Source organism: Lutjanus erythropterus, chromosome 8 (genome assembly GCF_056507025.1).
Source record: "Lutjanus erythropterus isolate fLutEry1 chromosome 8, fLutEry1.hap2, whole genome shotgun sequence".
Taxonomy (NCBI): Eukaryota; Metazoa; Chordata; class Actinopteri; order Lutjaniformes; family Lutjanidae; genus Lutjanus; species Lutjanus erythropterus.
The window spans coordinates 21,132,301-21,155,535 of record NC_139324.1 but is presented as its reverse complement, the minus strand read 5'-3'; the positions used below and the strand labels follow the sequence as shown (position 1 = coordinate 21,155,535).

General features: G+C 38.9%; 1 protein-coding gene across 2 annotated transcripts in view; it reads left to right on the top strand.

The window, feature by feature from the left end:
- dachd (dachshund d) overlaps positions 1-23,235 on the top strand; it is a 134,393-nt gene that overhangs the window by 55,060 nt on the left and 56,098 nt on the right. For both annotated transcript variants that reach the window (XM_084724873.1, XM_084724874.1), the window contains exon 2: positions 12,811-12,926. In XM_084724873.1, the coding sequence (XP_084580999.1) occupies positions 12,811-12,926 (116 nt within the window). The remainder of the gene's footprint in view (positions 1-12,810; positions 12,927-23,235) is intronic.

The window sequence follows — 23,235 nt, the reverse complement described above, 5'->3', positions numbered from 1 at the left end:
TGTAACATCCTCTAATGTGATTCACAGTTTATTTGCAAGTCCATCGGCGTGTTGAACAAGGGGGTTATGGGCGCGTCACACATATGGATAATTTTAAGCAGATGCATCTGGCGTGGCTACCATGCTATGATTAGTTTCCAGAGCGTTTGTGAGTGTGTAAACCATCGCCGACATGGATGAAATATAGCCTAGGTTCACTGGGAGTGCAGGGAGAAGAAATGTACCCCATCTGTAATACACTGTGTAGACTAATATCAGCTCCTTTTCTCTGATATTGCAGTGAGATATCGATCTGGTAAAATTGTCCCATATTGGAGCTGTCTGTTGTGATATTCATCATGCTGTCACCTCTCCCCAACACCTACGCGTTATTAGAAACCCGGGTTTGAAGAGGTTGAAGGGTTTTAGTCTCCGAGATGTAGCAAACAATTCATCATGAGAGAGGCAGAGAGAAAAGAATTCAGGTGAGGTGATGCTTGGGTAAGATTTATGTCTAGTCAGGCTGTACATTAAGAATTATATCATCAAGCACGAGGACACCAGCAGCTTCACTGCTATCTGCTGAGCAGGCCTATTTGCTCTCCTGCCAGGCTTAAATAGACTTTTTTTTCTATCTCTTATGAGGCTTTTAAGAGGAATCTGAAGTCTCAAGGAATGCAGTATCTCACCCAAACAGAGTTATTTGTGAAACGCACGGCAGCTTGTCGAAAGCAATTGTTATGTATGAGCCTGACATTATGTTTTGCGCTCAATGCCAGTCACTCATCAGGAATAAAGCTTGTAACTGGTACGTGCCACCTTCAATTTGGCCCACTTCAGGGTGGGACTCTAGTTTGAGTTGCTGTTATTTCCTCTCTTCGCTCGCAGTCAGAGATTCTTCCGGGAGGATCACAGAGACGTACACAGACGGAATCCAATTCTTCCGTGTCTTGCAGAGGAGTCAGACTTTGATTCGTCTTTAACTCGGTACAAATGCTCGTCTGGGAATGTGCAGGCTGGGGGCTTCCTCTGAAGTTCTCTCTCTGTGTCTGGGAAGTGTGTGTCTGTGTGTGTGTGTGTGTGTGTTTGCACGCGAGGCTCTGCTCTGTTAGCCGCGATGTTATTGTTGTAAACAGCATTTAAAGCACAGCTGGCCAAATTGATCAGGGCTTGCGTTGGAGTGAACTTGAGCAGCAGAGAGTGGGGCTGCATAAACAGGGCTGCTTGTATCTAAATATGCAAACACTCTCGCAGCAGTCGACACTCAGGGGAACAGACACTGTTACTTCTGATGGGGAAACAGTGAGAAACAGTGAGAAACAGGCTCGAGCCCTAACCTTTCCATGTATACAGAGAGAGGAACAGTTTTACTGATTATGTAAACATTTCTTTTCCTCCCCAGATCATTTCTGGACTCCTCCAAGTATTTACTTTTCATTAATTATTGAAAAAAAAAAGTCAGGAAAAAAATGAATAAACAGTAGATAATTTTTGTTTAATGTTTCACACAGGATTCCAATCCTCAGTGCAATTAATGCTAATCACCATGGTCTTCCTGTTTAGCTTAAACTTGGAGTGTGTTTGTGAGTCGTTGCTGTCTCTCTGTCTACATCTTTTGCTCTTGTCTAGACCCTGACCAATATATTGGTAGACCAATATTATCTGCAGATATTTGCCTAATATGGGCCTATCTAGGGTTCAGTGTTAATGTTTTTTTGGATCAGACTTCCCCAAAGTCAATTTTAACTTGCCCCCTTTTTAGTTTTAGCATCTATAAAATGTCAGAAAATAGTGAAAAATGTCCATCCCTGTTTCTCAAAGTCCAAGGGTTATGTCTTTAAATGTCTTGTTTTGTCAGTCCAAAACCCAAAGGTATATAGTTTAATATGATAACTGTGAAAAGCAGGAAATCTCCATATTTGAGATGCTGTAAACAGTATTTTATGCAATTTTTGTGTGGAAAATTGCTTAATTTACTTAATAGTTTATTTATTATTATTATCATTGCTATTTTTTAACGACTTCCCCGGTCAGGCAAGTGAGTTGCTCGATTTACCTGGTATAGTACTGGTGTCGGTATAGTACCAATGTTGGCAGATATCCAAATTCAGATTTTAGAATCAGATCAGAACTGAAAATTAGTAGATTTTGTTATTCTGAGTACCTTTATGTAGTCATATTGGTGCACAAGCCACATAATAAAAGTCTAAAAATTCCCCATATCAGCTGCTACATCTGTGAATTTTTCCCAAAAACTGGCATCGGTCACAGGAATCCCATATCGGTCAGGCTGTACTTGTCGGTCTTTTCCCCCCTGCCTTTTCTCCCTCCTACATCTCCGCTGTTAGTCACTACTGTGCCTCGTCTCCTCGTGTTATGATTACCTCACCCTTTCTGTCTGTTGTGTCCATTTAGACCTGAAATTAATCACATCCGACAATCTGGTGGTGCTATTCCCAAAGTTCAAAAGCTTTAGTGGTGAGAAAGAGAGCTGGAGGGAGAGACAGCACGAGATGGAGCGCATCAAGCATGTTGGAGGTACTTACCATTTGTAGAGTACAGTATATTAATTGCTTATCGGTTTTTGATTTCAGAGTCATTTAGAGTCAATCGAACGCATAATTTTCACAGCTATTGTTCTTTGGGGTTTGTTAATTGTCACCCCACTGGCAGAATTAAAAGCAAATTAAAAGCCTTAACTATTGACTCTATCTGAAGTCACTCTCCACAACAATTTCACAAAACAATGGGGAGGATTAATGAAAATGCAGCTTGATTTCTGTTCTCCAAAGCTTTTGCTATGGGGAACCAATTAACTACCCTTCAGGATGACTTTCACTTCTAACTGCTGGTCTGTTCCACTGCCAGAAACTGGGATTAATTCTCAATTAATCCCTCCACCAGAACAACTCTGCCTTTGTCTGCTGGGGAGGACATGAGCATACAACACCGAGGTTACCCCAAGCCTGTTTGGTGGAGGAACTCCACCCCTCCTAAAGATTGATACACCCTGTAGACTAGCTCTTCTCAAGCTGAAAATAAGAGCCATTAAAAGGGAATGGTTGACAATGATTTTTGTTTTAGGATTTTGAGCTTTATTAGCCATGCATATTAATGAGTCAATTAATTCCATTCGTCCTCGCGAGTGGTCTGTTTGTTTTTGCCTGACCTTTTATCTTAGATGTGTTCACGCTCCGCTTGGTTTAAGCACTTACTCCATACTGTGTTTCCCATAGCCTCACGTCCAAAAAGGGAGTTTTTATGTGTTTAGCACTAAGATTCTCCCCCTCTCTTTTGTTTTCTCTCCGCAACTCTCATCCGTCCACCCTCCCCCTCTATCTTTTTCTCTCGCTCTTTCTCCCTTCTGTCAGAATGCCTGCTGGATGTATTCCTCTCTAAATGTGACAGGAAATATGCTATTATAGCATGCAGAATATTTGCCTGATGGGATTTGCAATAAAATTACTACATTTCCTTTCCATTAGGATCTCTAAAACCCTGCTCTCTAATTTATGATTACCCTGGCAAAAAGACATGTTATATACATAAAGACTAAAGTAGCCCCCAGTCCACATTTAGCCCGTCCTGCTTTCAAAGTTAGTTGAGAGGACAGGAGAAATAATTGAAAAGTGCAGCTGGACTGTGTACAATCTTGTAAGGGATGCCTAGAAAATGAGATTAATCAGTGCACAGACATTGTGGGGAAAAGTTTGCAGTGAATGCCTGACAGTCGTGCTCTTTCTCTCATTTCAAATGTTGGCAGGCTAGCAGGCAGCTCCAAGGGAAATGCGCTCCTTTCATACTTGAGTAATTGATGAATTGTATGCAATATGCAAATGAGAATCCATAAATCTTATGAATGACAGCTTAATTTATGTGAGCCTTAATGAATGCAGGATTAGATTTTAATTAAATATCCTCAAAGGCACCCTGACTGGGTAAGTTTTTAAAGCCTTGTTTTGAAGACTTGTTTCATATGCATCGCAGTTCATGAAAAAGAGAGATCAGTGAGAGTGGTTAGATGAAATTTCCTCGCAGTTTGAAGATAAGACCTGTTCTGTTTTGCTAACCAAAGGCACTTGCAATTAATAAATATTGGAGCAAAATCATATCTACCAATCTCATTTAGGCTTTCCTGGAACTGCTCGTTCTCATACATTTGATTAACTGCATTTACTTTAAGCGCTATCTGATTTCTAACATTTGGTACAGTATCTTTTTAATTAAGAGAATCATCCATTAGGCATGGAAAAGTCAACCAATTAGGCTTTCCTCATCAGTTCCCGCGATGTAGCAAGTCTGCTTACTCATTATCACAGTCTGTTGATGTGATACTAAACAATCTTGGACTCTGTAGTTATGGGACATACAATTATGAAATCAGCTTTTAACATTAATGATGCATGGGAATAATCAGCAATTTATCGTGTTTTAGATCTTTTTTAGATTCTATTTCACAGCTGAGAGGCTTCAAACAGCTCTAATAGAATGTGATTACCAGAGGAAGCTCTTTGTAGCTACTGTAACGGCGGGTTTCTCCCATAACCAGGCTGTGGTTTCATGACACAGGCTTGAGGACAGCGGAAGGAGTGTTCTTCCGTACCATCAGACCCTGCGATGGTCTCACCCAGCGTGGTTCTAATCAGGCCTGAGCCCAGACAAAGGCACCAGGAAGGCACCCACTCTCTCAACTACCACTGATCTCAACCCTGCACATTAGTCCACACAGGGATCAGAGCACAGACAGCACTTTAAAAGGGGTTTTAGTGGGATTGATGCTAACTCTCTCCCGCCTTTGATTTCACACCATTTGATCTGTGATATATTGTTCCGTAACAAAGGTTCACAGTTTGCAGGCGGATGCAGCTGTTCCTACCCCTAATAAATAAAAGTGCGTTTTTTTTTTCCCCTCCTCGCACTCACAAACTCGCTGTAATCCAGCTATCTAGATCAGATAAGCGCGATGTGGCTACCTGTGCGAGGCGGTGTTTGACAGGTGCAAGGGGAAGCTGATTGAGATAATCCAAGAATAGGTTCAATGCAAATACAGATACAAGATGAGGGTGAGGATAGATGGATGCATGAAAAAGATGGATGAGTGAATACATTCCCATGTATCACACTGTGACTCTGAGATTATGATCATCACAACCAATAGACTGCCAAGGTCAGCAGGAAGTATAAATCATCTTTTTTTTCCCTTTTTGTTGAAGGCAACATACATTCCTGTCATTTTCACTGGCTTTGTTTTGTCACATGATTATGATTTCACATTGTTATTAGTGATGTTAATCATTAATCATTAATCATTTTTTTTAAGCAATTAAGTGTATACTGATCAATAATTAAACGATAGTGTAGTCATGGCAGTAATTGTACCTCATTTGAGATATTGTTGTCTGGCAGAGCCATTTGTTGAATAGGGACTTAAACTTTAAATGAGTTAAAAAGAAATGGATCAGTTAAGGAAAATGCTGCAAATTTGCAACCATTATTGGTATTATATAACATGTAATTTCATTATAAATTAATCTGAGAATGTATGGTTACATAATTACTGTAATTAATTAATCAAATAATTAATCAATTAATTAATGAATTGGTCTATATACAGATGCAACAAATGATTAATTTCATCATAATTCTTATTATTTCTCAACTAATTGATCAGTTGTTTGGTCTATAAAATGTCAAATAATGTTTACCAAAGTAAAAGATGACGCCTATAAATGTCTTGTTTGTCCACAAACCAAAGATATTAAGTATACTGTCGTAGAGGACTGAAGAAATCCGGTGATTAATTTACTAGTTGACAACTAATCAATTAATATACTAATTGCTGCAGTTCTAGTCTATAAAATGTCACAAAAAAGTTTTTCGTGTCCTTAAGTTGACATCCTCAAAGTACTTGTTTGTCTGTTGTGACTAAAACTTTAAAATATTCACTTTACATTCATTCAAAAACAGGCGGAAATCCTCACATTAGGATGCTAAAACCAGAAAACACTTGACATTTTCACTTGAGAAATATCATAACAGTCAATCAGTCATCAACTAGTTGCTGATTCGTTTTTAAATAATGTTTAACATTGTAAGACGAAGAAAAAAGGCATCCTCTTGAAGAGGAAGTATGTAGATTATTAATAAAATACTTTTAGTTCCTTTTGTGTTACTTTGAATGGGCAGGGATGTTATCTGTGCCTCTGTGTTTGCTAACATTATTATGTTATCAAGGTGGGAACAAGAGAACATTCAGAGATCACATTCAGATCTGCTGATAATTAATAAGACATGCATGATAGCACCACAAATCCAGTATTTATTCATTTTTCACTGCTGTGTGAATTTAATTTTCATAATAATACTTGCATGTCAGTTGTGCTTTTATTGCTACACGTCAGCTTTTTTGTTCAAAGTGGAGAAAACAAACAGTAGTAACAGTTTTAAAATAACTAATTTCTAGAATTTCTAGAGTTTCCGTCTTTTCCTCAGCCAGCCCTGTTGTCTTATCTGTGTGGATTTTAAATAGGTCGTAATACACCACAGCCATGTTATCCCTGTCTTTGAACAAACATAGTTAACCTCTCGGGGGAGTTGTGCGCATATTCCTTAACTGTTTGATGGAACCAAATAAAAAAAAAAATCCTATAAACTCAGCATATTCAGGCCCCCTGATGGTCTGAGGCCTCTGAATTTCTGCCTGACCTGGCACTTAAAAGGTAAGGAGCTGCTTTGTTTTATCAATAAGACCTTGTTTTCATGGCTGGTCACCACCCCAGCAAACCAATCAATGGGGCATGCTCTGCTATCGCTGTGAGAGAAATGAAAAATAAACCCCAGATAATCCTTCAGTTAAAAGGTTACTCAGGGCGATAAAAGCTATTTTGTTAATTTATTTACTCTCTGCACTGGAGAGATAAAGAAAAGGAACAATTAGGGAATTCTAGGTGAGAGATTTTAAAAGGGCAATGACATTGGGTTAATATTTTATAAGGCCTGATTGGCAGAGACCTGGAGAGGCCTTTTGTTTACACAAGCTCCAGACGGAATGATTCACTCGCTTGTTTTGGTCGACTGGGCGGAAATGGAATAAATATCTCCATCCTTACCTTTTAGAAACGTCAAACAAAAGACTGAGATAAAAGGTTAATGGCTCAATCATAACCACCAGGAAATAATATTATGCTCTTTCTCTGCAAACCGGAGTCACTATTGACATAATCAGGTTGAATTCCTAAAGATATCCGAAGATGGGAGGAGCAGATGATTTTTGTGTGTAACTAAATCCACTCAGGGAGTGTGCTCACTTGGGCTAAACATTACATTTGTGGCTTCAATTGATTTATAACAGATCGTAATCACTGCATTAACGGCGTTCTGGGTAATAAGATCTCAGTCACTGCTTCCGTCGACAGAAAAGAGTCTGATAGTGAGATGTCAGAATTTCACTATGAGATCAAAAACCGTCCTGATATCTCATGCGATATTATACCTCTTATTATACCTATCACCTCGTGTTGGCTTCCTGTAAATGGGGTGAGAACGTGAATTTAATTATTGTGCTTTTATTGCATTGTAGCGCTGAAATTGGACTCGTGTGGAGTGTATTGTTGGGCCCCGTGTAATCTGATTGCCTGCGCAGTGTAGTGTGTTGGATAGTATCAGGTTCCAGCCGACTCTGCTGGGTCAACACACGGCCGGGCCATTAAAGGAAGTCTGGTTCAGGGAAAGTTCACCGCTATTTTCTTTTCACCATGGTAGCGAAACAAAAAAGAGAGAATAGATGTGTAACATATTTGTGGCCCCAGCCCAAAGCTGGTGGGGCCTATTTTGTTTCCTTAATTGAAGCCAGAGATATGAGGGCCCTGAGTATCTTTAGTACAAATATAAATAAAGCAGGGAATAAAATTCTTTCATGATTGACCTCCAATACAGAAATAATATTGTCCAAATAAGTCCAACTTTAAAACCCAGAGGTTCTTATTTTCTCTAACATTTTAAAGTAGAGAAGAGAAAATGAAAAGAAGGCAAGAAAGATTAGAAAAGACAACAGTGGATAAGGCATGAGAAGCACCAAAATTCCAATCATAAATCCAGTTGTGCTATCTTTTTTGTGCAATAATGGCCTAGTTTGGAGCACTTTCTGTGCCAGGCTATTTAGGGAATCAGCATCTGCTGCTTGATAAATAGCCTGGCTCTTTTGTTTGAGGCCAGGTTGAGTTCCTCTCTGGACCCAGCTTATTAGGCTGGATGGCTCTGACCAGAGCAGATCTGCACTGCCGTTTGCATGCACGCTTCACCTGTGCCATTTCAAGGTACTAAATGATGTATTTAAAGGAGAAATCTGTAATATATTTACTGCAATAAATCATAAAATGATATGTCATCAGAAATTAAGGAAGCATGCCAAGTTGAAACTCTTGCTTCTCTGAGAACAATGCTACAGCTGCGGTGTCCTCCTTTGAAATTTCCATTCCAAGCTGGAATGTATGCCCGTTTCACATAATTAACTGAACGAATAAGCGTCTGTTTATAAGACGTAAGAAATCATAAGTTATCTTTTAGAAGGAGTAGATGTTTATAACAGTTAAATTGAGCAATGTGAGTCTAGCAGGCAGCGAGACAAGCACGCACTGAACTCAGACTCCAGAGTGTGTATTTTCAGAGCAGTGGGCTTTTATTTTCAGGATAACAGACTTAGCTTTAAATTGACAGGGGACTAACAGTTATAACCAGCTGACCACCTTACAGCGTAGCATCCTGTAGTGTTCCTGCAGCCTGCCTGGGCTTCCTCAAATCTGAGGAGGAGGGGCGGAGTAAGACACCTTGCTTCAAACATACATGGTATATTAACTAGAATTTCAACCTATTTAATATACCATCGAAAGCTCCAACTCACTATTTGGACTGCACTAGTCTAATGTTTGAACATGCACTTGTTACATAGTGCTCTTACAAGAAACATTATATCCAAACTAAATGAATTCCAAGGCTGTGAAAATAGTTACATTCTCTGTAATAAAGTGCATGCTCTCTCTCTGTAAATTAGACACCTTCTCTGTCATAAGAAAAGGAGACGATAACCTTCATTTCTGAGAGGCTTTCCTGTTGCTTGGAGGTTCCTCAGTTCAAAGCTCCTGTTCAGTTGGCGTATTGCTTTCATGGCTAGCCAGTGTTGTTTGTGTGCAGAGAGTAGCTGAAATGCTATCCCTTTAAACACAGAGACAGATTCACTTTGCAGCCTATCTAAACATTACCTTTACTTAACTGGGTCTTTGTACCTGGGTTCACATCCTTTGACATGATCTAAGGTGGATGTGACATTTTTTTGTCCATTTGAGGGCCTTTCTGCTTTTAGTATTGTTGGTTAAAAAAAAAAAAAAGCCTTTTACCCATCGCATACCCTCTATTGAGGTCTTTCATAAATAATTCAGCTAGAGTACAAGTGAAAGTGATGACAGCAAAACTGTGTGCGATCTCTCCCTCTCATAAGATCAAAGAGGTGCTTCTATAGAAATAGGAATTACATTTCCAGACGTTCCTAGGTTGAGCCGGCATTCATTTCTCGTTCTGCCCTCCCTCTTTCTCCCTCTCTTTCTCTCATTCTTCTCTCACTTTCTGTCATTCACTGTCCCTCTCACTACCTCTTTCTATCACTTTTGAATTTTCCCTCCAAAGGGACACAGTTGGGTGAAGGTCTGCTTTTAGTCTTAAAACCTCCGGAGCCGGTATATGAGAGAGTCAGCACATTCAGACAGATAGAGTGAGTGCACTCTATTAGCAGCACTGAGGTAAATAAACCTCACAAGACACGGCTGAATAAATTCAACTACTAAGGCTGTGTGGTATCTGAACTAAAACACTGCATCACTCTGTAGATACTGCCTTTGGGAAATGTAGTGAAATGTACTGTAACACAAACAGCCTCATATACTGTACTGGCTGATAAAGCCCAGAATGAGCTTTAAAAAGTCAGAACAGCTCATCAGATGGTTACATTAATTTAATTTTGAACATTTGTTGGTCGTAAACAGCTTCTAAACTTTGACAAAGATTCAAATCATAGCTAAGTAATACTAAAATGCCATTTCATGATTCTTGTGACCACAGTAATGTGTCATGCCACCAGGGCTGAAACTGAGGTTTATTTTTATCATTGATTATCAGAGGTGCCACAATTTCAATTCTACATCGAAAAATTGATCGAAATGAGCTTTCAGTTTCAGCAGTCTAAATCAAAAGCAGGACTGGAGATTCTCCCAGCTTTTTTTTTTTTTTAAAGAATCAATTAATCTTCTCGCTGACGGACTTGTTTGCGTATGTAGGTCATATAGAGGCATCAGTATTAAATTGAGACTGTTTCATAACCAGTTAACTCCTTGCAGCATGGTAAACTATCCCTATTGCATGAAGCAGTTCTCTGTGACTGCAACAACACACTGGTACTGGGAGAGACTCAGTTTTTTCTCAGCAGAGGACCTCTTACAAGATAGAAAATACATCAAGGAATCCCTCATGTATGTCCCCTGGACGTAGCCTACTTTTTATGTGCAAGAACAACACAAGATAAATGTATTAGAAAGATATGAGACATATATTAAAAATATTTGCACCACATCAACACCTTAACATACCGTCCACTTCAGTGTAGCCATATCGGAAATACTCTTCATTAAATTACTCAAGTTTTGCTTTTTGGTTTTTATCAGCTTTATCTGTTGCAGTAGTAGCCAGTTGTTTTAAATATCTTCCCATCCAACCAACCTCTGTCTTAATGCCAGAGACATGTAGAGACAGCAGGTTTTCACCAGGGTGATGCATGCTTGAATTGCAGGTGGAAGATTTTTATATAGATTTATTAAGAGTTATACAAAGTTAGCTTATCCATAAGCTATATTGTTAAAATTAAGATTAGAATTATTTGTTGAACTATGAACCTTTTTGTAAAACATATGAATAAGTACATTATTCCCCAGATCCCCATTTGAGAACCACTGCTTTCACATATTAACATTCAGGTTAGCCACAAGGCCACCTTCTCTGAAGGAGGGCTGGTGGGTTTTTGCAGGTGAGATCTTCATAATCTAACAATGGCATAGCCGTCAGTGCAGAAAAAAAATGCTTGAATCGAATCAAACTGAATCTAATTTAATCTAATCTAATTGACACTTCTAACAATTAATCTGTCAGTTATATTCTCGATTAATCATTGAATCTATGAAGTGTCAGAAAATGGTGAAAAATGTTGCTGACTGTTTTCCAAAAGCCCAAGATGATTCGAAGGTCTTGTTTTGTCCACAGGCAGAAACTATCTACATCTGAGAAGCTGGAATTTCTTATTTTAAGAAATTACCTAAACCAATTAACCAAATCTCAAAATAGTTCACCCCAAAATCAAAAACATATGTTTTTCCTCTGCCATGTAGTGCTATCTATCCATCCAGTTTTTTTTTTGGTAAGAATTGCAGTGTTTTGGAGATATCAACCATAGAGATGTCTGCCTTCTCTTGAATCTAATGGAACTAGATGGCACTTGGCTTGTGACCGTCAAAGCACCGAAAAATGCGTCTGTCCAGAAATCATGACCCATTTACTCAAGATAATCCACAGACAGTGAGCAGTTTCATTTAGGAAGTATTTTATTTCTACAGTAGAAATAACAATAAAAATGAACTTGAATGCAGTCTTGTAAAGGGGGCCGGACAAATATTTAGCCAAGATGACACGGGTTTGATTTCCGGCCCTGCTCTCCCCTCCTTCTCTGTTTCCTATCATAGTTTTGGCATGCTACGGAAAGCCTTTGGTGTTTTAAAGATGGATTAAACTCAGTTCATATTAGAGAGAACTTAGTATCCTGGTAAAGCTTGAAAATGTATGTGAAATAATGTATGAAGCCAATATGTCACCTGTGTCAAGTCACCATAATTCATCTTCAGCTGAGACATCCAGCTCCTTGTTCATAAAGAATATACCTCTATAGGATCTCAGCCTCCTCATTATATGCATTTTTTTTTTTTTACCCTGTAGGCTTTTCTTTGTAACTATAAGCCAGCAAAGTAGGTATTGATTGCAACTCGAAGCTGTATTAACAAGTGAATGAGTAAGATGTGTGGAAAGTCAGAGGTGTATCTGCTTTGAAGGCCTTTTCTCCTCCACAGTGAGGTGGCACAGTCATTTATCACGGCTGGATCTGTGCCCCTCGTTTGGTGTAATAAAACTCCCCCATCAGAACCGTCCAACAGGTCTGAATCACTCTGTCACACCACCTTCCAGCTAAGGCACGCATTAAATCAAGCAAGCAGAACATTTCCTAAGGCAGCCATTGCCTTTTAATTTCCTGAAGAACCTTAAAATATCATTCATTACCAGAACTACACATATTTGGTTTTTAAAAGTCTCATAAATCAATAGTGGCCTGACTGCAATAATTATAACAAGTTAACATGTAATTTCCAGGCCGAGGGCCGCGCACTGGATTTTAGCATATGCAAACGAGGCAATTCAAATAGTGTGGGGATATTAATACGGAGGAACAGGTAACGAGGTACGGGTTATGAATTATGCATCAAAAAGTGGTTGATCTTCAATAAAGGAAATGAATTCACCGTGTAATCTAATTAGTTATGGAAGTCTATTATGTTGAGCTGCAGAAAGCAACTGTCCTTGAAAAGAAATTTATTTACAGTACATGTTAGCTATTTGGAATGGAATTGCATTCTGGAGTGCTTCAAATGTTAACACCTCCCCACCACCACCACCCACACAACCCCTCCTCCCTCTGCCAATCTCCTCTCACCCGCGTTCTCTTCCTCTTCTGCCCGGTTCTTTTAGCTCCAGACCCGGCCGGCCTCCGAAGAGGACCCAGAGTGTGACATCACCGGAGAACCCCCACATCATGCCCCACTCAGTCCCCGGCCTCATGTCCCCTGGCATGATCCCACCCACAGGTATGCTTTGGCCTCAGATGCTCTGTACCACTCTGTCATTGTTGCTAAGGCTCTGATTTTCTCTGTCTGGGTCTTTTCTATCTCTTTCTTTCTGTCTCTCTCGCTCTCTCTCTCACACACACACACACACACACACACACACACACACACACACACACCACCTCCCCACCAGTGGCCTCCCCGCAGCTTGTCCTCGAAATATCAGCCAGTCCAAAGTGACACATGCATCCAACCACCAAACACCAGCCGCTCACTCGTTTACCAAAAACAGATCCTCTGCTCAACCCCCGGAAACCAAGAGGGGAGAATAAATTGGAGTGGAGATCTTTTCTCTCAGATTATTCCAGTAGATGTTGCATTTTGCCTTGAGTGCATTCTAATTAGTGCGATTAAATCCACTCCACTGGTATATGTACATAGGCAGTGGTGATGCTAAAGCAAGCTTATCGCCACAAGAATCAACAACAACCGTTTGTGCCCTAACTTACCCCTGGGCCAAGTCTTATTGCAACTAATGCTTTTGTTCTATTTGTGGCTGGCTTCATTGTGACTGCTTTGATGTTGGTGGCTCTAAGTGCTCTCATTTGCATATTTTGCTCTCCTTCTTGATATGTCTTTAATGATATTGTACCATCGAAGCTCTTTGAATGCTCTTTCAGTTTACAGTACATATTGTATTTGACCAGCTATTAACAGGGTTCTTATACAGTATGGAAAAGTATTGAATTTGATTTAAGTAATTTCCTGGTCTGGATAAATATGGCAGAAAGAAAACAGAACATGGAAAAATATATTTATGTTTCTAGATTACAGTTTGTTTTCTAAAACAGAGGTTCTCGACATTTTCGAGCAACCACCCTCCAGAATAATCTGGTTGGTGATCGTTTCCCCTCACAAAAATAAAATCTATTCCTAGGCATCACTGGCATCACATTATATCACTGGTACAGGCAAGGCAATTTAAAACCATTCACCAATATAAAATACAGCCCTCATTTCCCATAACTCATGCTGGAAAGAGTAGTTTAAGTGTGCTATTTTATGTTACAAAATGTAAACGTTACTTTTTGTTAGTGCTGCTTACCACAATATTTTATTCTCCCACAATCATCTGGTGACCCCTGGAAGTAGTCTTGAAACCTCCGTGGGGGTCTTGGTAAAACCAGGTTGAGAACCACTATTCTAAAATATAAAATTCAGAATTTGTAAATAATAAATTAATCATTCAAGCAGTGCTTTTATTTTATTTATTTTTTTTTTTAGCCAACAGCCAAAATGTTCACCACTGTGTCAGAGAGCTTTGGACAGAGCAAAGTACAGTATGGCGTGCGACTGAATGTACTCATACGCAGTGCTGCCACATTGATGTATTATATCATGTCCATGGTCACAGCATACAAAACAGCCTCAAGTGCCTTACAACTGTACCAGACCAAATTAGTTTGAAAGAAAATGCAGCAATATCTTTGAATTTCATTTATACATAGCATCACAAATAACAAATATTAAAGGCAGAATATGCAGCTTTGTATAGACTCACAATCTTAATCCTTTCAATCATCATTTCTGAGCCATTAGAGGCGTGTGGTGGTGGCTGCATCTGCAGAAAACCTGCCCTTTGCATGTTTGCATGTAATGACCTGGGAAGGAGGCTCAACCATCAGCTGTCTTGCAGGTGTGTTTGTGAACATCTATGGACAAATCCTCCTGATACGGTGATGAAGTTAACAGAAAAGTTTCCATAGTGAATAAGCAAGGCAGCACAGACACTGTGAAAATTAAATTATTTAATTTTTTTCAATTCATTTTTATAAAATAGACAAAAATACAGTGGGAACAATAATATTATATAATTTATTCACTATATTAAAGGTGAATAATAAGCATATGTAGGAGCAGTTGGTTTACTTCCTCTGTGGGCAGACATGTTTGACAGTGGAACGTCTTTGGCATAGAAGTTAATAGTCAAAAGTCCAGATTATATCGATATCGTTATATGAGACTAGATATCGTCTTATATTTTGGATAGCTTTACACTGTGATTTTGCAAGTCTTTTGTCTTTTCCTAGTTTTAAAGGCTGCTTCATAGTAAAGTGATGTGATTTTGTGAACTTAACAGTTCTAGTTCTGTTATTTTTCTTTACAGCCTTAGTCATTATATCCACATTACTGATGATTATTTATCAAAATTTGGTCAAAAGTACTGTCAAATTTGATTTTGTCCATATCATCCAGCCCTAATCTATAAGATCATCATATGTTTGAATTTCCAGTATGTTATTTTAGAGAACATGTGTATATCGAGATATATATCATGTGTTGCAGAATAGCCTAAAAATATTGGGATGTTATTTATAAGCCATACACCCCCAGCCCTAGTAGGAGTAATTGATTTACTTGAGCAGCAGGACCTGTCTACAGTTTTCTTGCAGTTATATGCCAACACGCATATGCATGCATTGTCTGAATGTAACATACATGTTTACAGTTGGATTTAAAAAAAACAACAAAAAACTTTATTTCCATAATAAACATCAAGCTATTTGTACTCAGATATACTGTCTGAAAAATGTACTGAGAAGTCTGGAAATTTAAGTCTGGACCCATGAATTAACTGTACTATTTTAGAAAGAGATAAAACATCACAGCTGTTCTGTGTATAACAGTTTTAACAGACTTTTAATTATCCCACCTCACACATTTTTCCATCTCTGTAAAAACAGTCTGGAAGTGTTTTTTGTTTTTTTTTTCTCCAAGAGGCAGCAGAGCAGCGTCTGTGAGGTGTTTGAAATTCAATATTAAACACAGATTGGGCCATCCTTGTGATTCAGTACAATGGAGGCTCACAGGCTGGTGCTTTGAACTCTGGGAATAGGGTGAGGTCACTGGCTATCTGCGCTGTAGTATAGAAGGCGAACTTAAAGGCCGAAGTGAACACAGAGAAGGACAATGATGAGAAAGCCCGTGTTATTTAGTGGAACATAAAGCAACAGAAAAGCCTTTTGATATCATCCCCTTTAAGCCCAGAGGGACTCTATGATCTTGACATTTAGTCAGGGTATTCAGGGGGCAGAGATAAAGTAATTGAGGTTTTTTGGTCTTCTCATAACTGCCTTAAGCTTCCTAACTGTGGCAAGACAGAACTTTCCCATCAATTTCTGCGTTATGATTAAACCGTTTATTGTTTCGATTATGGTATTAAGCATTAAACGTCAAGGAATTTACAGATTTTGACAGATTAATAATTAAGTATAATTGACCACACATAAGTTAGCATCTAAGCAGGCGACTAATTGATCTCCCTGTCATGTCCAAATGTACTGATTGATGATTAAAAAAACGACATTGAGAAACTGTCTTAAATAGTTACACTATCATGTCATGTCATATTAGTTCATTTTTCAGATGAGTTAGCGCCTGCACACACAGACAGAATGTGGGCAGACGGCTTTTCCTGAGGCTTCACCAATCCTCCAAGACTCGACGAAAAAAGCCACTGCACCGTTTAATTTGGGCTGCACAGAGAGAGCAAAACATTATATGAAATGTTTTGTTCACACAGTGGCATGCCATTTCTCTCCTGGTCGCACATTTGCAAACACTGGTGCTTCTTCCACAGCTCCTTATCACTCAGGAGTGACTAATGATGATTGTAGTCAAATTTTGCACAAGGTCTCACTTTGTGATTGAGGGTGTCACGTTGCTCCAAATCCATGAATCAATTTGACTGTTGGTTTTGAGGTCGAGTTTTGAGTTTTGATTTAAATATTTTTTAGCACTAGCTCTTTGTTTGTAAAGCTCAACATATCATTGGTTTTGTACCCTGATGACTGCTTTTTCAAATTCTTCTTAAGATAAGAGTCTATATAGTGTCAACTATAGGGCTCAGACAATATGCTTATCTCTTGATTTGATACTATCACAATACTTTGGCACCAATTCGTTATATATTATGGTTCTTAAGTATCACGATTCTTCAAGTGTCACGATTACATATCATATTTATTATCTGCCAGATGTAAACACATGCAAAACTCTGCTCTGTGTTTTTGGGTCATCCCATTCTTGTGAACATGATATCTCAAGAAAGCTTTTTAGGGAATTTCTTCAAACTTGACAAAAATGACCAGTTGGACTCAAAGATGAACTGATTAGATTTTTGTGGTCAAAGGCCAAGGTCATTGTCTCCTTATGTCCATCCCATTCCCGTGAGTGTGATATCTCAGGAATGCTTGGAGGGACTTCAAATTTTGAACAAGTGTCCACCTGGACTTGAGGCTGAACTGATTAGGTTTTGGTGGTCAGAGGTCACTGACCTCACAACAACATAACTTAGACTCGACTGCAGAGAAACGGTGAGGTTCAATCAGCTTTGCACGGAGACGTACAGTAGAAATGTCCTTCAGAGGGATACCTTTTAATTTGAGTACATTTCAGAAGCTGTAGTATTTCACTTTCACTTAAATAAAGAAGTTGAATTAATATTTTCACTTTTACCAGACTCTTTTTGTCATAGAAGTCTGTAATACTACTTGAGTAAAGAGTTTTAGTACTTTTGCCACCTCTGGACAGAACCAGTGTGTCATTTTTCACAATTTACAATTTAGTTTGCTATGATTTCATGCAAACTATAATCAGCAAATGTTTTTCTTCTCTTTTTTCCCCAGATATTAGACATAGACATTGGACCTAGACTCGAGTCATATTAGATTCAAATCAATGACCATATTCAACACAGTGGAGAGATGTCTTCTTCACACTCTAACAGGACCAGAGAGGCCTATGTGAAACACATTGTTAACATATGTATCTTTGCCCTTGACACCAGTTCCATTTAGAAAAGGACATCTTAATATGCTTAGGTTTCCATTTAAGGAAATACCCTCATATGTGTGTGAAAGCACACATGTGTATGTGTGAGTGTCTGAATGCGTACGTTCATGCCCCCCCGGGGGGAGGGTTGCGCTGGAGCCTTTCCAGTTGCTGATGCATTACAGGCAGATTGGCCCCCAAATCGGATTATTTGCTGTGGACTGACACCACACTGAGATGACATCTCCTTTAAAGTGGAGAGGGCCTCCACTCACACTCTGGCCACTACTTAAGCAGCAGCTTCAATATAATTCATTTATGTCCTGGATATGGCTTCAACCTTTTGAATAACGCAGGAGTACTGCATTTACCATTAGAGAAATGAATGTCACCTACATCTAACCAGGGTGCATCCAGTACTTTAGTAATAAAAACAACATTTTGTAATGCTGTCTGGCTCTGCCTTACTGCACAAGTGTGTGTGTGTGTGTTAGGGCTGTGTATTGGCAAACATCTGGCAATACAATATGTATCAGAGGTTTTGATTCAATATATTGCGATATATGGAGATGAGATCCATGCAATACCGATTTTAGGGAGGAAAAAATTCTCAGATTACTGATATGGTGGTCGATTAGTGATTTTTTTAACTGGAATAAAAATAGATTTTTTTAATGTAGATTTTATGCAAATATACTCAGAAGGATATTTTCTTAAAATAATTAGAATAAAGAATACTTTTGTTTCACATGGGGATGGGGTGGGAAAAACATTGATTCTTTTAAGAATTGTGATTCTTATTTTCCGATTCCTAAATCAATTTTTGGATGCTGAATCATTTTTTTTTCTTTATATAATGAATTAGTGCTGAGTCCAATAGCTCAATGCTAACACATAATCAAAATTCCAATTAATGTGCTAATGGGAGTTAGCATCATAACGCACAGAACTTAACATAAAACTACATGTGTGCTCAGTTTCAGACGAGGATTTTAAAAAGACGGTTTGAACATCAATTTCATATGTGAAGGATTTTATTTTAAACTTTAAAATGTATTTTATTTACCACTTTTATATACAGTATAGCAATGATGCTGCTGAAATAAAACACAGAAAGACTGACTAACATGGGATGTGCATTGTTTTTGGAAATATGACCCATGTTGAACAGCCTCTAGAAGTGTATGATTCAACTTTTTCTCATAATCACAATACTTTAAAATTGAATGGTGTTGCACTGGAAGTGTATCGTTTAGCAGTTAAGGGTTTTAACATAACACGAAATCAACCTCTGCCATGAATCTTTGCATGTACAACAATATCACAATTCATTGTTTTTGAGATTGATACAGTATCACCAAACATAATATCACGATATTCAAGTGTATTGATATTTTACCCCTGGTATGTGTGGACCCCAGTGCCTCAGAGAGCTGGCTCTTCATACAAGTGCTGAAGGTAGAGACATATTGTAATATTTATGATCTTTTGATGTACAATTAGCACGTCAGCTCCTAGAGTGGATCATCTAATCCGGTGCCACTTCAAGCTGCTTTAAAATAGATCCAGTATGCACCAGGTAATTTAGTGTCAGTTCTTTGTGTCTCTACCCCTCCTCTTTCAGTCCGCTGCTTGTCATAAGGTTAGCGCGCTGTGTAATTGATACTAAATTTGTCATGATGTGGATAGCACAGTTCAAGTGGTGCAGTGTACCTAAGAGTCGCGTTGTTCCCAACCCCAGTTTGTCATTGCTGTGCTGCCACCAGTCCATGCATAAAATTAGGCGGCCATGCTCATTGACATGGAGTGTCTCTTCCTACTTATCCTGCTCACCCGATAAATAAAGTGTGTTTTCATTGTTGCCCATGGTGCTGTCCCTAACAGAGACGGAGCAGAAACACAACAGATAAGCTCTGGTTATTTTCTTTCTTGTAATCGCTGCTAGAGAAAGTCGTAAAAGTCAGTCTTTTGTGTACTGATGTGAAGTTAATCTGATTTTAATTTAATTATACGAGTTAGTTGCGGAGGGCACAGGCATTGGGGTGTTTGTTGTAAGAATGTTCTGACATTGGCGCAGGTATGGGGCAGCTAGCATGTTAATTAATGATGAAGATCCTGACAATATGCAGAGGCATGACAGCGTTAAGCCAGTCGGCTGCTGCTTCCTTTGCATATTAATAGATCCTTCATTATTATTTAATATGACAGCTGCTCCAAGGGCTACCATCAGACCTTGTCTCTGTTATTTGCTGTTTTGTGCTCCCCATGTGACAGTGCCATGCTATTCTCTATTTGTTGAAATGTTCTCTTTTCTGTTCTCTGACTGGTGTGGCTCTCGACATGCGGCCAAGATGCGCTGTTTGTTTGGTGCTCAGGAGGATTCTGACTTGCCCGTGCGTCTATATGAGAAAAGTGCCTGAATCTAAAGGTGACTTTGAAAGAATATATGAGGCAGGATTGTTTTGTTTGCATAGTAATGAATGCAGATTAGCACTGAGTGGGATTGGTCTTGTTGACGTTTAGACTTCTAGTGGCTTAATAGACTTGTTGCTGGGCGCCAACATCTCCCTGGCTTCCTTATTACATCCACTCTACTGAGGTGTGTGTTATGTGGATATGACAATTGATCTTGTGAAATGAAACAATTATCAGAACAAAGATTTCGATTTATGGAGTGTGTCACTTAGTCAAAGACAGGGTGGAGGTTGGAGCAGAGTGATGGATGAAAAATGGAAAAATGATCATTTCATCTGCTTCACAATAGTGCAAATCAATGTCTTAGCCTTTATTTACTCAGTGCACAAAGACCAAAACCTGGCACTTTCTTCTTCGTGTGTTCGTTTCCTTTCATCTTTTGTTGTGTTCCTAAAATATAGTGTTGCAGGGTAGAGTTGTCGCAGTACCAGACTTTTGAACTTCAGTACAATACAAGTAAAAAAAATTATACTTGGGCTTAATCGTTCATTAAATTAATCAGCAACTATTTTGATAATCAATTAATCAGTGTGAGTATTTTTTTAAGAGAAAAAAAGGCTAAATTATCGGACGTCATCTTGGCCTTGGTGAAACACCGACTACCATTTTATAGATGAAACAACTAATCAATTAATTGAGAAAATAATCAACAATGAAAATAGTTCTTTGTTGCAGGTCTACTTGAAAAAGAAAAAAAGCACACAAAATAGGGTATTATATTTATTTTTTCCTTGTTCCCTCTAAGGGCCAGTGGGATTTTTCCATTGGATTTTAGATTAGTGCAGAAAATAAGTTCTGTGGTGAACAAAAGTATAAATTTTAAATACTTTTTTTCAGCATGATAATCTTCACAAATTAAACAAATGTAAATGCAGTCACCAGAAGTAAAATTAAGAGCAGGATGGTCGCATGCCCCAACATCACCCCAACTAAGTGACTAGTGTTTGGCATAGGGTTGCAAATTTTGTGCATTTTCCATTAACATCATTGGAAACATAAACAATCGATTTATCGATTAATCAGTTAATAACATACAAAACGTTTTTTCTCTTTTTTTCCTCATTCTAAGTTTCCTTATTCAACAAATGGCTCTACTAGACAGCACAATGTCAAATGAAACACAATTACTGCCATTTCTAGACTAATTATCAATTTTTAATCATTAAATTCTTAACAGGAATTAATTGTTTCATAGTTAATCATTAACAGTGGTGTTTGATCTCTGTGACAACCACTGTAGTCTCATTTATCCACTTGTTAGCAACCGCCTTTTTAAAAACACATAAAAACTTCAAAATTGACAGGCAAGGGATTTGCTGACATTTATGCAGAAAACATAAAAATCTCTTAACCACAGACCTAATTTCAGACAAATAACACATAAATTCAAAAATGACTTCAAGCTGAGGGAACCAAAAGTGCTAATATTCTAACTCATTTTGGGGATTTAGGATTTGTTCATGCAGCACTGTATAGTCCAGTTTACTTAAAAAAAAAATAACTGTTGAGGACGCACAGGCTGCAGTGCAATAAACCACAGCGTTCTCGCAGCCAAAGTTAGAGAGCATCAGAAAGCACCACTGCGGCACTCCTTTGAGCGGCACCTGATTTGTGGGGGGAATTTATCACACAAACAGCCCAGAGGTGATTTCAATATTTACTCGGCAGTCTGTTCTGCATACGTCTCATTTGGAAAACAGTTGACTCTTGCCCATTATACACAAATGAAGGCTGACCTTCAGACTGGGCAGAGGCCACATTCATTATGTGGAGAAGTATCACCTTCTTATGAGGCAATGGCGCCTTTTTTCTCCCCCTGCTCTGCCTATGCATATTGAACAGCAGCCAGGGCCCATTGCAAACGAGAGGGCCCTCGCTGACATGATGTATACTGTACGTCAATATGGTAGTGATGTATTTTAAGATGCAAACAAGGCTTTAAATTATATGCACCTCCATGTCAGTGGCTCAGAGTGACTCTCGCCATCTGCCTATCAGCTGGGGGATGAGAGGAGAGGGTGCCCAGGCCGGTATGTTCTTGCGTGCATGTTTGTCAGTGTGTGTTTGTGTGTGCGCGCGCATGCTCGCATGCATTAGAGCCACATGTTCGATTTCTACCTCTCCTTGTACTCTTGTCTCCCCTCAGATGCATGGCTAATAGCTGCTCTTGAGTCCCATCACGGAGACGTGACAGCTTAGTGATGATAAACGCAGACGTTGCCTTGTTCTGCGTCAAACGTAAGGCAAACCTACATATCCAGGAGAAGCAGCCTCTGTAAGAGGGCGGTGATACACCGTATTGTGGATATGAGTGATTCCACTAATAGGTACATATCTTTTTCTCGCCTTGCATCTTTGATTTTGCTGGCGAGAGGAGTCGTGAGACTCTCCTGAGACACGCCAGGCCTAGAGGAGCTTTAGCACTATCTGTCCCTGCTGTTTGAGACCAGCCTCATGAATAAAGATTTCAGTCACGTTCATCACACCAGAACCCTGGAAATACCACAATGACAAACCAGTGCTTTATGATCTCTGCAGTGTGCCCAGCATATGTATGTCTATAATCTCAGACTTACTATATCAATCATATCAAGTCCGGTTTGATCGAGGCAGACGACCATGTCAAATATTGCTGCTCCAGTATATATATTCAGAGATGGTGGTGGAAATGTGAATGATCAGTTCAAATGTGATGTCAATAGTCATTTAGTCTGGCCTGAGGAGAATCTATGTGAAATTCTCAAAGATATTTGGCATGTTGTCAGATTTTTCCAAGTGATATGCGTACTAAAGAAAGTATTATAATTGCCAATGGTGAAAAGACTCCTGAAAATCTGTACTCGAGTAGAATTATTGAAATATTACTCAACCACAAGTAAAGCTACTGGTGTTAAAAATACTTCTAAAAGTACAAAGTAATCTTCTGAAAAACTACTTACTTTTTAATCATTTGATTTTTAATGCATTACCAGTAGCAGGCATTCAATCAAAAGGAGTTTCTGTTTCTCCAAATCTACAATCT